This window comes from Chiroxiphia lanceolata, chromosome 6, assembly GCF_009829145.1.
Source record: "Chiroxiphia lanceolata isolate bChiLan1 chromosome 6, bChiLan1.pri, whole genome shotgun sequence".
NCBI lineage: Eukaryota > Metazoa > Chordata > Aves > Passeriformes > Pipridae > Chiroxiphia > Chiroxiphia lanceolata.
Window position 1 is genome coordinate 15,431,822 of NC_045642.1, and position 22,136 is coordinate 15,453,957.

Here is a 22,136-nt window from a genome sequence, read left to right on the forward strand (position 1 = left end):
ACTTAGGAAGGAGAAACAAATCTAGCAGGTACAGTTCAGATGAGATCCATTCTATATTTTTCTCTTAATTTTGGATATGTTATCCAGAAAACTCCTGGCTCCTAGGCTAGCCATCTGAAAAGCAGATACAGGTAAAACTTGGACAAAAATCAGGAGAGGAAGAAAGAACTTGCTCCATATGTTCTGTCACAAATTTCCATCTGGTGTCTCATCTTGGCTTTCCTACAAGGCCTTGTCTTCCGCTGCATTTTTAGTTCGCTGGAGGTGCTGTGCAAACCAGAATCTCCTCATCTGTTTTCATAAAAACCAATGGGAAAAATTATATTTGGTCTTTCTTTGGAGAAAAACTTGCTTCAGGGAAGACAAAATTTAGAAATGTCAGGGGTAAAATATAAATACATGCAAAGTGGAAATAGTCTTTACCCTTTCACATAACTGCATAATAGCTCAAAATAGCCTGTATGGCTGTTGACTGCTTCAGGGTTTTGCATAGCTTCCTACTGCTAAGAGGGTCCAGCCTCACCCAGTTAATAACAAACACCAGCTCATGTTTCTTTCTTCGGAGTTCTGAGTTTCCATCTGGTCCTATGCAGTATCATTAGCAGAGATGCTCATTTAAGGTTAAAAGAAGAGAAGACCCCAAACATCTTGCAAAAACGTAGTGGGTTTTTTACCCCAGGATAAACCCACTTACACCAAACATTCTGTGAACTGGTGTTTTATGTATGGGCTGTGAGTACCTGCCTAAGATACCAGAGGGAAAACAAGTGGAGCTGACACTTGGCGCAGCGTATTTTCCATTTTTCATTGGAAGGGAATGCATCATGTTATTGAGATCAACTGGAGTTAATTTGAATCAAAAAAGGACTATTGTGGATTACAGCTAAAATTAATTTAGCAGAGTAAATACACGCTAGAAAGGGGAAAAAAGGAAAACCAACCCCAAATCCTAGCACTGAATCTTCAAGGAAACTATATCATATAATTAAATGTTAGCTTCTGACTTGGCCTCCTGTTGATTATTTCCTCCTTCTAGTAGTAAGGACCTGATACAGGAGGGCTAAGTATTCACAAATGCCACTGAAATTGGTAAGTGACCTGTTTAGTAGACCTACAGCACACAGCCTCAATCCACCTTGTCTTTTTTTCTTTTCATACAATAAGTACATGGGAAAGCTCTTGCTTTTCTTGGCTTGGCATATCTTTGAGATTTGGAGTCACCACCTCTGGAAGTGTTCAAGAGGTGTCTGGATGTGACACTTGGTTTAAGGGTGATTATGGTGGTGCTGGGTTGACAGTCGGACTAAATGATCTTGAAGGTCACTTTCAAACTTGATGATTCTGTGTGAATTTCCCTGCATTTTGCAATCGTATAATGATTTGTGCTTGAAGTTTTCTGCTTAAATGCACAGAAATGCTTTGCAATTGAAGATTTTTGACACTTCATGAAGAAATTAGAAAACAGGGCAATATATTACCCAAGTGTATTTTAACTCATTTTCCAGTATCGTATCTCTGGCACTCTAGAACCCAGAAATTGCCAATGTAAGGCTTGTTAGTTGAACTAGGTCATACGGGTTTAAGCACATGTTTTTCCCCAGTTCAGGTGATCTCATTTTTCTTACCCATTTTATCTTCCAAACCCCATCCTTTCTTGTTGTAGGACAACAGTCTTCTGCAAGAAGGTGTCACTCCCTGCTGATTTAGACTTTACACTCCCAGGGAAGTGGGAAGACGTCCCCAGCTGAAATAGCAGTCAATATCTTAAAAATCCTAGAAAAATCAGCAAGTGTTGGAAAGCTGTATCAATTTGTGGATGCAATACTTGGGCAATCCCACTTCTGTAACTGTGGAGCTTCCCAGTGGCATTCTGGGGTTTAACTTTCACTTACTTTGTGTGACCTTGAATAAAAGCTTTCTGTGAGAATGCTTTCTGAATAAGCCTTATGCTAAGTATGAAATATCAGAGGTGACAGAGGGGTCTGTAAGTGACCAAGTTATTATGCCTTTGCTGGCTAATGTTTGTTGGCTGAGCGGTGGTGACTGAGCACCAGCAAAGCCGAGCCTGGAGTCTTAAAATCATCATGATGGTTGCTGTGTGGTGGCTTGTCCTGAAGCCCGTATTTATGAATGTGGGACAACTAATGGTAAGTGAACATAGCAAGGGGAAAAAAAGGTGTGAGATCAGTCTTTCATGGGGTAGTGAGTGATCTTGTTACATTGTGCTGTTGCTTTTGTGAAAGGGTGTTGAGAAGCAATTTGGAGACCGCTGTGATAGCTTGGTGGTATTTTTGTGGAACTCCTCCAAGCTTGAGAGGATGGGTGGATGGAGAAGATAAGATGTAAAGGTGCACGTTTGAAAGATGATTAGCTCTGAGAGGGGTGTGAATAATTTCCTGGCTTTTTTCTTCTGAGTCACAGGGCACACACTGGTAGCACACAAGAAATAGTAAGCTGTAACCTCAAGTGGTGTTCTCAGAAAGGGGGTTTTTTTGGCTGGGATTTTTTGGTTTGCTCACTTTGACTGTTTAGCCAGCTTCTTAACCTTGTATTTACATGAACCAAACCACGTTGTTTGTTTTGAAAACTGGAGCACCCTAGGCAGGTGGGCTACTGTGCACAAGGGTTTTCCCCAGTGCAGGAACCCTAACTTCATTAGAGGGTACAGTTTGTCAAATATCAGTGGGACTTGACCTTCTCAGTCACTATTTTTGAAGAAGTTTTCCTGCGGCAGTTCCTATTTCTCCCTCAGTAAGATTACCTCTGAGACTAATAATAATTCCTCAGGCAACCCAATGTATACCTGAGGAGAGTGGAGCTGAACTCTGCATGTATTACAGGCAACCAGCTCCTGGTCGGTAATAAACTGCACATATAAGGAGCCCAGGACAGACCTTGTGCAAGTGCAGGTGAATTCCTCAGCTCCTCTGGAACATGCAGCCTTTGGTCAGGCACTAAACGTTGCTGTGTGACACATGAAAAGATTCATTTACCATCACATTGACAGTGATGACTTTGTGTATACACATCTCCCCTGTTTTTCAGTTGAAATGGTCAGTGTTTAGCATTTTGCTGTCTTTTCTTGGGGGGGGCTGTTCCACCCCTACCCAAAGCTCCACAAAAGTTAAGAAATTACCCAGCTGTACATATGAATACTAGATATTTGTAGGTATTTGTGTCATTGAATAAGAAAAGTGGAGATGGCAGGGTTCATGATATATTAGATGCAAACACAAGGAGAAGCAGGTGTTCAGTGCAAATATCCTCTGAAATAATAAACAAATGTTTTGTATAAATTCTTGTTAAGTTCTTGTAAATACTCATGTAAGACTGGAGAATGGTTTGGTTCATGGCTGGTGTTGAAAAATACAGCATGGAATGACTGAGTCAGGCAGGCTGATGCTTGGGAATGGGATCACTTGTTTTGTGTGGGTTTGGGTTTCAGAAGGAGACCTGCCTGTCACGTGATTATTTTTTTTTTTAATTTGATTTCTTTTTTAATTTGGTTTGTGCATAGTCTTCTGGAAAGTCAAGGGAGTATTGTGAGACTCTGTGATGAGCAAGTGGAATGATGGGAAGCTGTTCATTCATCATGTGACAGGAATTTTAGCATAACTTTCCTTTTGTTGTTTGAGCATCCTTAACAGACCCACATGTCACAATACAACCAAGTTTCTAGCAACCTGGTCATGATTTGCCATTAAACCAGATAGCCATAAAACAGGAATCAACACACTCATTGTTTGAGTTGGCAGGGAAGTAATGGGATGGTAAGGAGGAGGGGTACAGGAGGCTTGGTGGTGGCATACCTGTTTCACAGCCATGTGATATCTGTTGCTTAGGAAGGATGCTGTGTCCCTGAATTCAAAATTTGGGTAGAAGGAGGTGAGAAAGTTCATTTTCAGGTAGTTTTGCAGAAAGGAAAGTAACTAAAGGACAGGTTGTAAACAATGTCAGGCTCTTGCTTCTGTGTCTGTAGGGCTGCAGAAATCACTGTTGTTTAGTCCTGTGGCATTTCTTGTTGTTTTTGTTCGTTTTACAATTTCCCTTTCTTAATAAATAAAACACCTTTTTGACTTTGCTTTTAGATTGCCCTGCATTTTGGGGAATCTTACCTCTTGCTCCATCATTCAGCAGCTGTTTCCACAGAGCTTAGCACTTCTGCTCTGAATGGTGGTGTTTTCCTACCTTTCCTTGGGTGAAAGACTACGAAAGGACTCTTGATCCAAGTGCAGACAAATGTTTCCTCACTTCCTAATAGCCTTGCAGTTTGGCTGAGCTCTCCAAAATTCAGAAAGGTTGAGGAGGAGCCTCAAACTTGTACACAGGACATTCGTGTCCCGTGTCATGTCTGTTGCAGGCTGAGTTGTCCATGAGGCTGTGGTAGGAATTAGGTCTTTGCTTACAAGCGCTCTTTTGCCTGGGAAGTGTGCCCAAACTCTTCTTGCTGCTGCACTGAGACCATCACAGGCTGGAAGGGTGCCTCTCCACTTGGAGTTTGCTTCTGCTGCTCTTCTCCTTACTGTAAAGCTGGAGGGGTGGTTTCTTGCGTTGTTTCTGCTCAGCTGGCCTGCCTCATCTTTGTAGAGAGTGTTTTTTGTAGTCTCTCACTGGGAGAACAAGATTTAATGGTGTCTTCTGACTGCTTTTTAAGGGTCTGCTTGGGCCCATGAATGTGGCACAAGGAGCTCCTGCTCCTGGAGCTACTTGTGGCACCAGCAACATGTGAGCTGAGGGGGGGTGAATGATTTAGGATTCAAGCATTCACAGAATCACAGAATCAACTAGGTTGGAAAAGACCTGAGATCATCAAGTCCAACCTTTGACTTAACACCACCTTGTCAACTAAAATTAAAAGAGCCTACAGCACCCAGTATTGCCAGGCAGTCTGTCAGATTGTTGTGGTATAGCTGCTTATTTTGAGTTAGCTTGTGGAATTGCACGAACAGCTAAGGAATTAAGAAAATGGGGGAAGAGAAAATGAGTTTCAAGTGCTTTAGATGAAAGTTTCCTTCTGCCTGCCCTCACCATGGTGCCAAAACCAGACCCAGAAACCTCCCATGCTTACAGGTCTCCCTGGCACAAGGCACTGTGACCTGTGGATCTCCAGCACCACGCTGGGAACCTGCTGGTGCTTGGAACGCTTACCTCTCCATGCTTGTTTTTGCCTTGTCATGTGTAGCTTTTCAAGTTGTATTTAATCCTTGATACAATTGCTGCAGTAATGTGTTTGTTATGTGACAAAAGTGGCTGCTGCAGTCAGCTGGCATCAGCTGGCTACTGGAGCCCCAGGAAATCAGAGTTTTCCTCTCAAGCACCTGCAGACCTCAGTCTGAGGCTTTTATTTCACTCCTTTAAGGAGCATTTTGTGGTGCCCCTGGAGGGACACGAAGTTGACAATTTATGGGCCAGTTTGCACACCAACAGGAAGGGAAATGGCTATTCTGCAGTAAAAGTATGAAGTTGAAAGACTAAAAATCATCCTTGAAGCAAATTCTGGTGTGATGGTCAGTATTACTAGCAGAGTAATTTTAGACTGCAGTTAAGTGGCAAGAGTGGATATGTGCACATATATAAACTAGATTTCAGGGTATGTACTAAGTGTTTTCAACTTTGACTACACTGAGTTTGCATTCTCTAAAGCAAAGTACTCTTTTGTGAGAAGTAGTGAAGTTTATACAGCAATACGATGAAAGGAAAAGTTTTATTAATAAAAAAGACCTAATTGACATCTGCCATTTTTTTGTGGGATGGTGTCAAAGATGCTAACTAAAGGGTCTTTTGACTAAGATATTATAGGTTTGGTTTTTAAATTGTTATGTGCAAAATAACTAGCTTATGTTATTCAAACTTTTTTTGTGTGTGTGACAAAATAAACTAGTTTTTGAAAAACTGGAAATAAAAATTTTACCAGCATGTTTAGATTTTTTTCTCTAATAGTTTGGTATATTTTTTGGTGTTGTTTTTAAGTAGATTTTTTGGTATTTTTAGGGAATTCTTTTGCAGATTGAACAGTTTAGACTTTCTAAAATTGATTTCTCTCCCCCTGCCCCCCATGTTAATTAAACCAGTCATTTTTTTCCATTTGAACTTCTGGTATTTTTTAAGTTTTAATTTCTATTATTTATTTTTGTTTTCCAGGTCAGATGTACAATTGACTGTAAGTATAATTCTGTGGCTTGCTTTTTATTTTTTTATATAAGTCTCATTATCTTAATTTCTTTTAAGAAAGATCAGACATTATCAGCAAATTATTTAAAAAAACCAACCAAACTTCCTGAAAAAGTTTTTAGAAATGGTAGTTAAAAATGTAGACTCAATTATTTTAGTGACTCTAATTCCTGCAATGCATTTAAGGATGTTTAAATATATAGATATATAAATACTTTTCAGTTTGCTTTTCAGTTTGTAAAGAGTTCTGGTAAAATCAAGTGCAGGTATAGAAGAAAGATGGGAAAATAAACTTGAAGGCAACACAAAACAAACAAACCCCGAAACAAAAAGCCACCCGAAGTGATGCTTTTAATAATTTTCTGAAGTGAGTCTAGAACTGCTGTACTGGCCAAGATTACAAGTTTTCACATGGCAGAAATTTCTGAAAGTATGTGCAGATAAGTTCTATGTTAGCATTAAATGTCAGACTTATATGAGTTAGCTTTAAATTTTAGGGTCTGAATCAACTCTCTTCACACTTTGGGCTGTTCCACATCAATATAAAGTTTCTTGCTGTAGATATATAACGTCTGTTCCTTACTTGTGGGAACACACTGTGGGACTATGAGAATTTTCTTTCCTCATGTGCTGAGGAGAAGAGGGAAAATTGCTATGCCAGGTTAAACCTTCTGATAACAAATGAAAAAACACACACAGAATGTGGCTGCAAATTTCTTTAACTCTGTTCAAGCAAAACTGCACTGAAAAGAGCAAATCATGATAGCTTTCATTCGAACTGTGTGTAGCGTCAGTGAACAATTGAAATAATGTGGTGGTCCCTTGATATAAATCAAATAATCTTGCAGAAGTTGAGAGGTAAAACCAGGAAATGCACAGTGAAATTTTTGTAGAACAAATTGAGAGAAAGGAAATGACTGCAGATCTGTGCATCATGTCTCTAAAAACAATATCTATCTACTTCTGCAAACGGGAAGCCCAGAAGTTTTACAGAGACACTTATTGTTTGGTGTTCTTCTTTCAGGCACTGAGGATTGCAGCTCAAAAAATGTAACTGCAGAACAAGGAACCAGTAGTAATGATAATTTATCAGTAAACTCTGCAAGTGGAAACAAAACATACGGAGGTGGAAGATCCATCAGGGCTGTGTCACCATCTGATGGGACAATAGGTGATGGAAACAACGTAACACATACGTGGTTTGAAATGTGGCTGGGATGTGAATCGTTAGGGTGTTTTGGATTTTTTTATATTGTATTAGCATTTTAACACTCTGAACTGTAGTCCAGAGTGCAAAGAGCATTGCAGGGGCATGGATCCAACTGCTTTACTGGAATAGAGAACGAGCCAAAGAAATCTGTCTGCACAGCTGACTAGGAGTGCAACTTCATGCTGTGATTGGCTCATGGCCTTGAAATAGTTCTATTCATGTTAGACTTAGGCCCCCTTCCCTGCTTACTATGGCTTTTTAAGGTTACAACTTCAACAGTGGAACCTCACTATGACGTATAGATTTGAAATGCATGAGTAACAGGGTTACAGCATGCTGTGTCATGTATCTAGAGGAGAGGTGTATGAATCTCGCTGCTAGAAGGGCTTCTCTCTTCGGGGTAGCCAGTTTAGGAAAAAATGACAGCAGGTTGTGTGTTCCAGTCTTCCTCAGCACCATGCATGAAGTTCACAGCTGAGGCAGCACAGTAATCACTATGGCACCTAGATAGTTCTACTCCATGAGATGAAGAGAAACTTGAGGAATTAGAGTAGTTTGGAGAGCTAGCCAGGTGTGCCTTGCAGTATGGAAGGATGGCTTGATTATTTTCCCAGGCTGATTAGTGTTTTACAGAGACTGGGGTAGGGCAGGGAGAAGAGTGCTTTATGTGTTTGTCAACAAATACTCTTGTGGGTTAACAGATTTGTTTGTTTGTTTGTTTCACAGCGCCCAGCCCAGTTTATGATCTCAAGGCAAAATATGTTGGTATGACTTCTGTCATCTTAACGTGGTTAGTGAACAGCACTGCTTCGAACTCCTACAGGATAGAGTATGGAAATGATACCTCTATGAAGAGCCTGATGACCAATGAGGCCGAAATAGAAATTACCGAGTTGATCCCTGGGACAATGTACAATTTCACCGTATTTGCAGTAGCAGATGGTAGTGAGACAGGAGTGCCCTTAAGGGTGTATACAAGTAAGTCACAGTTACTTGAAGCCCTCTTTGCAGTGGTCTGTACTTTTCTGTGCAGGTCAGGGCTCTACCTACCTGTGAGGATTGAAATTCAATACTGTTGTGTATATATTTTAGTCCTGGAGGACTAAAATATATCTGGGCAATATACAAAGAATGGGATGTTAGGGTACAGCAGAAACATAGCCCTGATGGTTTTGTTTGTTTGTTTTAAATTATCATGCTTCCCCTCCATCCTGGTCTCTTCCCTGCTCACCTCTCTGGATTCCCAGGGGAAGCTCTGGGAGCTCTGACACAGTGATGTCCTACACTTCTGCTTTGAGGTGTCAAAGGGAAATGAATGCCACTCAGAATGACTTGTCTTCAGTTCTCTCTTAGCTGCCCACTGGTGCAGCAGACTCCAGCAGTGCCTGGCAATGTTGTTGGGCTCCTCCTGCACTCTGAACCATGAGTGGTGGGAAGGGAATGAAGTACTGATGTGCCTGTGTTTCTTCTGTCCATGCCTGTGAGCAGCTGTTCTTGCAGGCTGACAGATTGTTGTCTTGCCTTTCACAGAGCCCAGCCCAGTTCTTGATCTCAAGGCAGAATATGTTGGTGTGACTTCTGTCAACTTAACATGGGAGGTGAATGACACTGCTTCCGACTCCTACACGTACAGGATAGAGTTTACAGAAGATATGACTGTTAGGAACGTGACATCCAGTGGCCACAAAGCAGAAATTACTGATTTAATTCCTGGGACATGGTATAACTTCACTGTATTTGCAGTAGCGGCTGATAATGAGACAGAAGGAGAAGGAAGATCCACAGACCTGTATACAAGTAAGTCAAAGTTTCTTGCAACCTTGTTCTGCTGGACAACTCAAAGCTCTGCCTAACTGCTTGAGGGCTAAAATATAAAGATGTTTTATATATATATTTGTATATATATGATGTCTTATTCATGGAGCCTAATCTGGGATGTCCACTAAGCATGGGGTCTTGAAGTGTGGACAAAATACATCCGTGCTTTTAAAAAGCACAACCAGACAACTGTAATTCACCTTCCTTCCTCTCCATCTTTATGTCCTCCTATCTCTTCATGTGGGAGATAACTTCTTGTCACAAGTACTCTGTGAGACAACTTGGAAAGATGCCCTTCTGGACTTGCTGTTTGTGAATAGAGAAGGACTGATGGGAGATGTGATGGTAGGTGGCTGACTTGGCTACAGTGGTCATTAAATGATCGAGTTTCAAATTTTCAGTGTAATGAGAAAAAAGAGAGAGCAGAGTTGCTACCCTGGACTCCAGGAGAGCCAAGTTTAAGCTATTCAGGGTGCTACTTAGCAACCTACCCTGAGGGTCTGCTTTTGAGGGCTTAGGAATTCATCAGTGCTGTTCAGTTTTTAAGAACAACCTTTTAGAAGCACGTGAACAGGCAATTTCATTGTGTCAGAAGTCAAACAAGCGGGGCAGAAAACAAGCTTTGAACAGGGAACTCCTCATGGAGCTCAAGAGGAAGAAGAAATTCTGTGAGCTTTGGGAAGTGAGGTCAGACTTCTCCCCGCATATATGAACCACAGCTCTGTAATTCTGAGAAGACACCAAGGGCCAGAGCTTAACTACAGTTGAAGCTGCCCAGTGCTGTTTCAGATAACAGCTTTTTAAAACATGTTTATAGCAAGAAGAATTTCTAAAGAAAACATTGGACTGATACTTATTGAAGATGGTCACCTGCCTAATAGGAATGAAGAAGAAGCAGAGGCGTTCCATGTGTATTTTGCCTCAGTCTTTAGTAATACTGATAGACACTGGGCTGCCTGGTCCCCAGAGTTGGAGAACCACAGTGGCTTTCAATTTGTGGATGTTGAAACTGTAAGGAAACATTTATATCAGCTGAATGTTCACAAGTCCGTGGGATCTGATAGGATTTATCCCAGAGTACAGAAGGATTTAGCTGATGTTATGATAGGACTCCTCTCCATCAGCTACTGAGGGTCTTGGGAGCCTGGGGAGGTCTCTACTGACTGGACACTAGCCAGTGTTATTCCTAGTTACAAGAAGGGTGTGAGGAAAGACCCAGGAACCTGCAGACCTGTTAGACAAACCTCAGTTCCTGGAAAAATTATGGAGCAGATTATACTGGGTGCTACTAAAAGGTGTTTAAAGAACAACGCAGTCATGAGGTACTGTCAACATGGGTTCACAAAGTCCCATCTAACTCATTTGAACTCTTTCTATGATAACATCACCCACCCAGTGGGTGAAGGGAAAGTAGTGGATGTAGTTTTTCTGTAGGTTTTTGGTACTGTCCGTCACAGCATCCTTCTGAATGAGTTGTCCAGCTGTAGGATAAGGGATTTCATGGTGTGCTGCGTGAAGAAGTGGCTGAAGGGCAGAGCTCACAAGGTACTAGTGAATGGAGCCATGTCTGACTGGTGACCAGTCACCAGTGCTATTCCTCAGGGCTCAATCCTCGAGCTGTTCAGTTTATTTATCAATGATATGGATGCAGGAGTTGAATGCACCATTAGCAAGTTAGCTGATGATACCAAACTGGGAGGTGCTGTTGACTCCCGAGGGACAGGAAGCCTCAGAGAGAGATCTAGGTAGATTGGAGCATTGGGCAGTGATTAGTGGGAGGAAATGTAACAAGACCAAATGCCACATTTTGCAGCTGTGACAGAGTAATACTGAACAGAAGTGTAAATTGGGGGAGGGGTAGCTGGAGAGCAGCTCTGCAGAAAGGGATTGGGGGAAGCTGGTTGACAGAAGCTCAGTAGCAGTCAGCAGTGTGTGCCCTGGCAGCCAGGAGGGCAAACCCCCTCCCGGGGTGCATCGAATGTGGTAGAATCAGCCCATCAAAATAAGTAATTATCCTGCTGTGTTCAGTGTTGGTGCAGCCTCACCCTGTGTACTGGGTGCAGTTTTGTGGGCCAAACACAAGGATGTGAAGGTCCTTGAATGCCTGCAGAGGAGGGCAGCAAAGCTGGTGGAAGGGCTGGAAGTCATGTCCTGAGAGGAGCCGAGGGCTAGGCTGAGAGGTGACCTCATTGCTCTCCTCAACTTCCTGAGGAAGGGAAGTGGAGAGAGAGAGATGCTGATTCCTTGGTATCCAGTGGTAGGATATGTGGGAGTAGTTCAGAGCTGCCTCAGGGGAGGTTTAGGCTTGATATTAGGAAGCATTTCTTTACTGAGAGGGTTGTCAAACACTGAAATAGGCTTCCTAGAGAGGTGGTCAATGCCCCAAGCCCATCTATGTTTGAGACATTTGCACAATACTCTTAATAATATGCTTTACCTTTTGGTGAGGCCTAAAGTGGTCAGGCAGTTGGACTAGATGATAGTTGCAGGACCCTTCCAACTAGAATATTCCAGTCTACTCTATTATTTTCTTATGCATTTCTCTGGATTCCCCAGGGAAACCTTGGGAGTTCTGTGCTTATGTTTTGGGTTGTCAAAGGGAAATGAATGCCACTCAGAATGACTTGTCTTCAGTTCTCTCTTAGCTGCCCACTGGTGCAGCAGACTCCAGCAGTGCCTGGCAATGTTGTTGGGCTCCTCCTGCACTCTGAACCATGAGTGGTGGGAAGGGAATGAAGTACTGATGTGCCTGTGTTTCTTCTGTCCATGCCTGTGAGCAGCTGTTCTTGCAGGCTGACAGATTGTTGTCTTGCCTTTCACAGAACCCAGCCCAGTTCTTGATCTCAAGGCAGAATATGTTGGTGTGACTTCTGTCAACTTAACATGGGAGGTGAATGACACTGCTTCTGACTCCTACACGTACAGGATAGAGTTTACAGAAGATATGACTGTTAGGAACGTGACATCCAGTGGCCGCAAAGCAGAAATTACTGATTTAATTCCTGGGACATGGTATAACTTCACTGTATTTGCAGTAGTGGCTGATAATAAGATGGAAGGAGAAGGAAGGTCCGTAGACCTGTATACAAGTAAGTCACAGCTTCTTGCAGCCCTCTTCTTAGTTATCTGTATTTTGCTGTGCAGCACATGGCTCTACCCACCTGCCTGAGGGTCAAAATTTAATACAAATCTTACCTGGGTTGAATACTAAGAAGAAAGGGTTGATGTGTAGAGGAAACATAATCCTGATTTATTTATTTATTTGTTTCTTTATTTAAACGCCAAAATCCCTCTAACCCCCCCCACCCTGAAACAAAAAATCTACCACAACAACACCTGAACCAAAAACCAACCAGCTAGAACAAAATCCCCTGTATTGCTAAACATACACATGCCATTCCCGTTCATCTTTTTGATTCTCAAGGGAAGCCCTGGGAACTGAGGCTCAGTGGTGACCTGTGTTTCTGCTTTGGAATGTCAGAGGGAGATGAATGCCTCTCAGAATGACTTGTCTTTGGTTCTCTCTTAGCTGCCCACTGGTGCAGCAGGCTCCAGGAGCGTCTGGTGATACTGTTTGGCTCCTCTTGCACTTTGAACCATGAGTAGTGGGAAGGGAGTAAAGTACTGGTGAGCAGCTGTTCTTGCAGGCTGACAGATTGTTGTCTTGCCTTTCACAGAGCCCAATCCGGTTCTTGATCTCAAGGCAGAATATGTTGGTGTGACTTCTGTCAACTTAACATGGGAGGTGAATGACACTGCTTCCAACTCCTACACATACAGGATAGAGTTTACAGAAGATATGACTGTTAGGAACGTGACATCCAGTGGCCGCAAAGCAGAAATTACTGATTTAATCCCTGGGACATGGTATAACTTCACTGTATTTGCAGTAGCAGCTGATAATGAGACAGAAGGAGAAGGAAGGTCCATAGACCTGTATACAAGTAAGGAAATGGTGCCTCTAGTTTGCAAGTAAACATGGCATTTGTACCAAATTCCTCTTCTTTCTTAATGTTTGCATCTTCGTTTTATTTCTTGGTTGGGACATTGTTTTGCTCCAGCTGCCTGTGTGTGTGAATGCCAAGTGGTCTTTGGTTAAAGGAGAAAGATCTGAGATTGTCTGTCTGTGCTTGCTTATGTTGCCTGTAAATCAGCTGTTTCACCAGCATTGCTGCTGAAGATGGTGTAGAGATCCAGCTGCTACAACAGTGTGACTTCTTTTAGATGCTTGAGGGCCAAAGAGACCCCTTAAAATGCTTCTGGGAGCAGGTTATCACAGCTTTACCAAAAGATGTGATATGCAGGGATGTGGTGACCAGAGTCACAGAGGCTTTTTGTTCTTGAATTTTGTTTTGAGCTCTTTGCAGAGTCTATGGCCTGAGGTTCCTGAGGGCTGTGACTGTCCCATTGCTTATGATCACATTCTTGAGTGTGGTGCCAATCTTGCTGTTTTTGTGCCATGGAACCTTTTTCCCAGACCAGAGGGATGGAAAGGAGGAGATGTTTCTTTTGTGTGTAGCTCAGAGACACAAAGGGAACAGGCAGTGTCCCTACAAAGCAATTCGAAGCAGTGTGTCCTGGAGCTGCTACTGAGTAGATAAACTTTTCTAAGCTGCCTGAGGTGAGTCTTATCTGCCTGGAGTTGATGCTGAGTCAGGCTTGCAGACACAGTCCCCCAAAGTGTGTCAACTGTTGCACCTGCTCAAGCAACCCATTTCTTTATGCTGATATTGGGGAGAGTTGGGGCTGAAGGTCTCAGATTAAGACTTATAGGCACAATTTTGAGTTAACACACCAAGATCAACTTGCACTCCTCTTCCTTCACTGATTTCCATCTGTTTCTCTGTCTGCAAACCCACTGTGAAACAAATAATTCTGGCATACGAATTGAAAGAGAAAATCCCCCAGAACTCCTGTGGCTTCTCCGGAGATGGCTCAGCATGAGTGTCTGAAACTGGACGTTGGTACTGTAGAAGTGCTGCTTGGCTACAAATGATGCTCATTCTATGTGGAATAGGGAAATGTGGCTGTGGTTCTTCTTCCTTTATTTCTGTCTTAATACATTGTTGTCTTGCCTTTCACAGAGCCCAATCCGGTTCTTGATCTCAAGGCAGAGTATGTTGGTGTGACTTCTGTCAACTTAACATGGGAGGTGAATGACACTGCTTCCGACTCCTACACGTACAGGATAGAGTTTACAGAAGATATGACTGTTAGGAATGTGACATCCAGTGGTCCCAAAGCAGAAGTTACCGGATTAATTCCTGGGACAATGTACAACTTCACTGTATTTGCAGTAGCGGCTGATAATGAGACGGAAGGAGAAGGAAGGTCCATAGGCCTGTATACAAGTAAGTCACAGTTTCTTGCATCCTTGTTCCTGGTGGTCTGTGTTTTGCTGTGGGGCACAGGGCTCTTCCCACCTGCCTGAGAGTTGTAATATAATACAGCTGCAGGCAGAGGTGATGATTTGGTCCTGGAGCTGGATATGGCCAGTCTTCCAAGCATGAGATGTTGAAGTGTAGAAGCAGCATTACCCTGATGGAAAGCTGTTGGTGAATTTTGCCCCTAGGCTGTCAACGAAGAGGAGAGACACTTCCCTGATAACTAATCTCTTCCAAATTTGGGAAAGGGGCATTTACATTCATTTCCTAGAGGATGGGGATCTCAGATTTTCCTTTTAAGGGGCTCCCACACACGGAATATTGTGCCAGGGGAGCTTGAGTGATTTGGGTGTGAGTGATTGATACAGCTGTGATCGGGCTGCAGCCAGGAGAGTGAGATTCAGGCAGTGCTAGTTCAGGAGAGCTCCTTTTGCCATCCAGCCCCTTGCCATGTTAAGTATCAAAAGTCTTGATGTATGGTGTTGGAGGAACCATTTTGGAGCTGGCCTCCAAGGCAGTAAGTAGCCCAGCCTGGTCATTCCACAGAGTGCATTTGAAAGAAAACAGATGACTGTTGTTGTCATTTGTGTTTTTCTGAAATATCCATGCAGTCAATACGCAAAAGTTTCACCTGTGCTGGTCTGTCTGTAAGGGCTGGTTACCCTCTATTGAAGATGTGCAGAGAATAGGGTGCTGGAAGAGGGGTTTTGGAGATGTTCTCTCTGCTATGAGAGTGAAGTGCAGGGCATGAGGATTGGAGAAGGCGGCAGTCAGGGTCATCACCTCTGTTCCTCTTCTTGTACTATTTCATCTTGCTTGTTTTTGCTATGTGGAGTTGCACCTTCACTGTCTTTCCACTCCACTCTTCTCGCCTTCCTGCCTACCTCTCTGGATTCCCAGGGAAAGCCACGGGAGTTCTGTCACAGTGATTGCCTGTGCTGCTCATGCCTTTGCTTGTGAAAGGAAGGTGAATCATGCTTGAGATGGCTCTGTCTCATTTTCCTGTTACTTAGCTGTTGATGCAAAAGCCTCTAGGAGTGTCTGGTGATGTTGTTGGCTGCTCCTGCATTTAGAACCATGAGTGGTGGGAAGGAAACGAAGTACTGATGTGCCTGTGTTTCTTCTGTCCATGCCTGTGAGCAGCTGTTCTTGCAAGCTGACAGATTGTTGTCTTGCCTTTCACAGAGCCCAGCCCAGTTCTTGATCTCAAGGCAGAATATGTTGGTGTGACTTCTGTCAACTTAACATGGGAGGTGAATGACACTGCTTCCAACTCCTACACATACAGGATAGAGTTTACAGAAGACATGACTGTTAGGAACGTGACATCCACTGACCGCAAAGCAGAAATTACTGATTTAATTCCTGGGACAATGTACAATTTCACAGTATTTGCCATAGCGGCTAATAATGAGACAGAAGGAGAAGGAAGGTCCATACCCATCTACACAAGTAAGTCACAGTTTCTTGCAGCCCTGTTCCTGGTGGTCTGTATTTTGCTGTGGGGCACAGGGCTCTTTCCACCTGCCCAAGGGTCAAGATGTAATACTGCTGCAGACAGAGGTGCTGTGCTTTGCCTGCCTGCAGTGAGAGATGTTTGTGTGGAAGAGATATAGCCTTCTTTTAAAAAACAAAGTGAAACAAACACCTCAGAAATGGTAATTGTCAAAGTTGGTCATTAAGGCCTGTGACACAATGAACTCTTCCCACGAACTTCCTTCCTGTCCTGGGATTTGCATGGGTACTTTTGTTGCCTTCACTTCTTGGAGGATAAGGGCCTCAGAACGTTCTTTTAAAGGGCTCCCACACAGAGACAATGTGTTGTGCCCAGGGAACTTTTGTGGGCCTGTGGCTGCCATTGGGCTGGGTCAGGAGAGTGAACTTTAGGCAACACTAGCTCAGGAGTGCACTCATGGCATGACCCAGGTAAGCTGCTTCTTTGCCACCTTCCATCACCTCTGTTCCTCTTTCAGTGATATTTGAAGTTCCTACCTCATAAGGTGGACAGATACACCACCATCTCCTTTCACCAATGCCCCTGCAACTTTGTGTCTTTCCTGACCGTATCTCTGAATTCGCAAGGAAAATCCTGTGAGTGCTGGCATTGTGGTGACCTGTGCTCCTGCTTTGGAGTGCCAGGGAGATGAATGCCACTCGAGATTACTTTCCAGCAGTTTTCTCTTAGCTGCCCACTGGTGCAGCAGGCTCCAGCAGTGCCTGGCAATGTTGTTGGGCTGCTCCTGCACTCTGAACCATGAGTGGTGGGAAGGGAATGAAGTACTGATGTGCCTGTGTTTCTTCTGTCCATGCCTGTGAGCAGCTGTTCTTGCAGGCTGACAGATTGTTGTCTTGCCTTTCACAGAACCCAGCCCAGTTCTTGATCTCAAGGCAGAATATGTTGGTGTGACTTCTGTCAACTTAACATGGGAGGTGAATGACACTGCTTCTGACTCCTACACGTACAGGATAGAGTTTACAGAAGATATGACTGTTAGGAACGTGACATCCAGTGGCCGCAAAGCAGAAATTACTGATTTAATTCCTGGGACAATGTACAGCTTCACTGTATTTGCAGTAGCAGCTGATAATGAGACAGAAGGAGAAGGAAGGTCCATAGGCCTGTATACAAGTAAGTCACAGTTTCTTGCAGTGGTGGTCTGTTTCTTCCTGGTGGTCACAGTTTCTTCCTGGTGGTCTGTATTTTGCTGTGGGACACAGGGCTCTGCCCACCTGCCCAAGGGTTGAAATACAACATGGTTAGGCAGAAGTGCTACACACAGCCTACCTGGAGTCAGCAATGTTAATGTGTGGAAGGGGGATTTTGGTGTTTATAGGGGGTTTTGATGCCCTCTCTTCCCTATGGATGAGGCCCTCAGATCCTGAGCCATGAGTGGTGCACACAGAGTGTGCATTGTGCCTGGGGAACTTCTGCCTCTGGAGGGGCCCATGGCTGCAGCTGGGCTGTGGGCAGCATTGTGTTGGGTGCCTGTCAGCCACGCTGCTTTGTGCAGCTCATCTGCAGGCAGGAGAAGGCTGAGTTATGCCTGCGTTCCTCATGTGAGGCATTGGGACTATTTCCCCCCTTGTTGTGATTAGGTGCTACTTTGTCCTTTCCTTTTTTATTGTCCCGCTTTGACTGAGGTACAATCAATCTGTCCCAGAGCTCCCCAGTGGGTTTTCCAAAGGGGCTCTGGGATGAACTTGTTAAGAGAGTTGCTGGTACTCCATAAGTGCTACTTGGCAACTCATAATCTCAGTCTGTCTGAAACATCAAAGCATGGTTGTGCCTCTCTCAGTTTACAGAGACCTTTCTTCTCAGTTTTACTGCTACATTAACTTTTTAAATATCTTTTTGTATGTGGTCATAAGGTTGCAGTTTTTATATTGTGTCCTAGAAGACTCTCACCCAAACTGACATGTTGTAGTTGCTGTTTCGAAGGATGGCTACTGCTATGCTCTTAATGCACAGAGCTTATATTCATTTTCTTGTTTGTTGGCCACTAGGCGTTTTACATAGTTGTACAGGGAGTTAGTGTCAGTCTACATACTACTCTAAGAATGTTCTTTGTGTAGTATATTAAAAAGTTGAACATCATTTTGAAAACGTTGCTGATCTTGACAGATACTCAGCCCAAGTTTTCCCAGTAACCCTGTCTGTAGAGGAGTTACAGAGCACAGAATGGATCTGTGTACTCAGTGTGTTAAATACTTGTCTTTCTCATGGGATAACAAGTCCTTCTGTAGGCAGTAAATGCCATGTAGGCATCTTTTTAAAAGTGAAAAGGAAAACTGAAATTTTACAAACATTTATACACATAACATACAAATAGTCAGCTTTTTCTATTAAGGACAACACTAGATTTATTACTCCTCTTTTTTGTTATTCTTTTTTCTTTTGGCAGAACCTGCCTCAGTGAATTCATTTTGGTGTGAACCAGTGCCCAAGCAGCCTTTCCTAATGCTGAAATGGAAATGTCCTTCTGGTAACAGCTCTGGCTTCAGAATTATAATATCTAATATAAGTAATTCAGGGAAAAATGAAGAAGATGCTCCACCCTGCATGGAAGAAGGCTCAGAGGAAACCTTCAAAACAAAATCTTTAGATTATTTCACCACCTATAATGTTACTATCATAACTGTTTCAAATGGTTCTGAAAGCTCTCCAGTGTACGGGGTGTGTCACACAAGCATTACTGGTAAGCATTAAGATTTGAGAATGAAAGATATTTGTAGGACAAAAATATTAACTTAATGGTTGTAGAATGCCAGAGTTGGTATGATACATTATCAGCCTACAGATTATGAATAATTAACTACATTAATGCAAAGTCTAATGTGATGCACGATAAATATGCGTTATATGAACAGCATCAGTATTACAGAATTTTCTTGTTTGGAAAATTTCTATCAGTCTTTAACATGCTAAAAAATATTTTTGTTGATAGACCCACCTCATCCAAGTGAAGCTCCTTCAGTCAAGGTAGTCAGTCACAGCTCATTGTCTGTTGAATTCTCTGATTTTGATTCATTGTATGGTCCATTAAAAGCCTACGCAGTAATGATCACAACAGAACAAGGTAAGATGTTATGACATTATCTTTAGCTATGTGAAACAATTTATCAGATGGCATTATGTTTTAGACTCTAAATAGGTGTTAAATGGACAGAGAAAAAGCTGACTCAGTATTTTCAATCACGTTTCAAAAATCATGTTTGCTTTGTCAGATCACTCCTTATTTTCAGTAAGCCTGTTTTCAGTTGGTCTTTCTTTCCTGACTTATCCTTGTACACAGGTCTCATATCTACTGCCCCTATGCTGTTGTCAAACTGATTTACCAGTGATTCCCTTCCTCAAGATGGTGTAGTATCCTTTCTTCTCCTCCCCCCCCCCCCGCCTTTGCCCCCCCAAATAATTGTCAGAGCAGCCAACACAAGCAGCTTTGGAACTTGGAATGTTTTTCCCATCCTTTCTTCAGCTGGAAGATGTCTGCAGTAAGATCTTAAAAAGAAGAGGGCTTTCCTCCTGATTTTACTTAAAACACTTTTAACTGAGAGAGATGGGATGCAGGTGGAAGGCTTGAATAGCATTGACAGCATTAATGCTGTGGGAGGTTGAATGTCACAGAAAACCAGAGAGTAGTCTGTCAAACTGGTGTCTTTAAAACATCGAAACTGAGAAGTATCTTTAATTGGTGACTGTCTAGTGTTGAATCATTAAATTAAGGAACTTACCTTTGCAGCATAGTTTCAAGTTGAACAGCTTTTCATTTCTGCCAGTGCAGTGAAGGAATAAAGCACCTGATGGAGATATTTTCTGCCAAGTAGGATTTGACATTCATGCTTATCCTTTGTTATAACACTGGAAATTCATCTTGCAGAATTTTGGCCATAGATCTTTTTTCTATGGTTTTCCATATAATACATGTCCAAGAAATGTTTGTGTGTGTGTGTGTGTACATATATATAATATAAATAGGAATTTTCTGTACTACTGTTATAGGTATACGTGTATATATATATATCATATCAGTGCAGAAAATACCTACTTTTCACATGCCTGCTCAGCTGCCCCAGAGTTGCTGGTTTGAATGCCAGTCTCTTGCGTGTAGCTCTGCTTGTACTTTCAGCCAGTCCTGGTTAGTCGTGATGAGATTTGGTGCATTCTTCTTTAATTGTAAGGTATTCAAGAAGGAGAGAAATAAGAGAGGAAGATTGCCTGCCTTTACAATGTAGAGTGAGTGCTTTGATAGGAGCAGAAAATAACCTTACAGCCAAGCATTGCTTCAGCTGTATGGTGTTCAGTTAGCACAAATATACTTGAGATGTGTTTCTCTGTTCTAAAACAGACATCATCGTTGCCTTTAGGATAGACAGAGGTAGGGTAAGGAATAGTGTCTAAGGCTGTTTTAGGATGATATCCAAGACATCCACAAGGTGCTGCAGGTGTAACCTGGGATTCCTGTTGGATTTGAAACTAGGGACAAGACAGGACATAAAACATATCTCAGGTAGTATTGAACACACATTTCAAGGTAACTTAGTTAATTGCACCCTCAACTGCTTTTAATGGAGTCTAGCTAGTGCTTTAGAAGAGTTGTCTTGCACCCTGTTCCTGCACAGTTACAGTTGATGGGAGCTTTGCTGCTGGTGGCAGTGAGCCACCAGCTCACTGGTGTCAGAGCAACCCTTGTTTCTACACAACTCTACAAAACTTTAGGCTTTTCCCCCTTTCAGAGCTCCTGCAAGGTTTCTCCTTTTTAAAGATGAATTCAATACTATATCTGCTTTTAGAAGGAGCTTTTAGCTTTGTAAAGGCGGTCACTAGAGAGCAGTGTATGCAAACTTCAGTCAAATGAGCAAGATTCTTCGTTCTCCCTCAACACTGAATATTTGTGTCAGTTTGCTTGCTCTTGAATTGTTGGATAACTGGTAGATTGAGTTTGTTTATTACCTCTTAGGTTACATGTGCCTCAGCTGTATGATTGCTTCAAGTTTCTAAGGTTCATCTTCTGTAACAGATACTGCAAAGTGGTGCTGTTCTGTGAACAGTGTCCTGTTGGTCACTGCTCACTGTGGTAGCCTGGTTTTAGTCTTCTGGAAAGGAAACTGTTCTGATCAGCATTTTGTCCACTGCTTGTCTATGTCAAGAAAAGGCAGAAGTTACCTCTTTCATTTCTTAGGGTTTAGGTGTGAGACTTCTTGTAAGATAGAACAAGGAACAAGGTCAGGACAAGTTTTAGTGTCACCCTGAATGAGGCTTGATGCTATTTTGGTAGCACAGTGTTACCAAATACCGATTGACTTTTTCTACACCATTTGCATTGTAGTCTCTACATATGATAGTTGATAGAACATGTATGGATATAGCTTACTTGGCTAGTGAAGCTTGTCCATGGGGCACCAGATTCCACCACTAATGTACCTTTACGCAGAAGCTCTGCAGGGTAGAAGTAAAACCAAAAGCAGATTGAAACAAGTAACACTGGGAAATAGGGAGGTAGTGCAGTAGGTTGCACTGCAATAGAAGTGATTCCTGAGATTATCTGTTGCACTTAGCCTTTCATTTCAGGCAGTACTTATGGAGTAATGTCAGCTGTGGTTAATGCAATCATCTCAGCCATTGTGCCATCTGATATAAAACTAGTGGACGATGTATATACCACATATATCCTTGTTTTTTCTTGAAGGTTATGAGTCTTTGAAGTCTAAATTGAACAACACATACAAAGATTTCAAGAAGAAGAAGACAACTACCTATGTTACGTATGTCATAGAAACAGAGCAGGCAGAATCACCTTCTTTCCATTCTCAGAGTGGTAAAAACATCGTTAATGTAGGCAAGGGAAATACAATGTATGGCTATGAAAACGGACCATTGATTCCACTTCTTTCATACAGGTATTTATTTCAAATCACTGTTTTGTTAAGTTTTCTGCAATTGAAATCTAAAAGATAATCTAATGGAAAGATGACAGATCTTGCTTAAGGCTGATACATGAACCTATAACATACCTGGTTTTTTTGTTGGGTTTTTTTTTTTCCTTCTCCCTTTT

At 42.5% G+C, this 22,136-nt stretch overlaps 1 protein-coding gene across 7 annotated transcripts in view; it reads left to right on the top strand.

Annotated features, from left to right (window-relative positions):
- Window positions 1-22,136, top strand: part of PTPRJ (protein tyrosine phosphatase receptor type J) — a 75,002-nt gene that overhangs the window by 41,575 nt on the left and 11,291 nt on the right. For 2 of the 7 annotated variants that reach the window (XM_032691239.1, XM_032691237.1), the window contains exons 2-12: window positions 6,142-6,160; window positions 7,196-7,359; window positions 8,104-8,359; window positions 8,912-9,178; window positions 12,022-12,288; window positions 14,284-14,550; window positions 15,769-16,035; window positions 16,946-17,212; window positions 18,486-18,779; window positions 19,029-19,160; window positions 21,771-21,981. In XM_032691239.1, the coding sequence (XP_032547130.1) occupies window positions 6,142-6,160; window positions 7,196-7,359; window positions 8,104-8,359; window positions 8,912-9,178; window positions 12,022-12,288; window positions 14,284-14,550; window positions 15,769-16,035; window positions 16,946-17,212; window positions 18,486-18,779; window positions 19,029-19,160; window positions 21,771-21,981 (2,411 nt within the window). Of the gene's footprint in view, window positions 1-6,141; window positions 6,161-7,195; window positions 7,364-8,103; window positions 8,360-8,911; window positions 9,179-12,021; window positions 12,289-14,283; window positions 14,551-15,768; window positions 16,036-16,945; window positions 17,213-18,485; window positions 18,780-19,028; window positions 19,161-21,770; window positions 21,982-22,136 lie in introns of all 7 variants that reach the window. The other 5 variants (XM_032691238.1, XM_032691242.1, XM_032691241.1 and 2 more) reach the window with 5 other exon arrangements.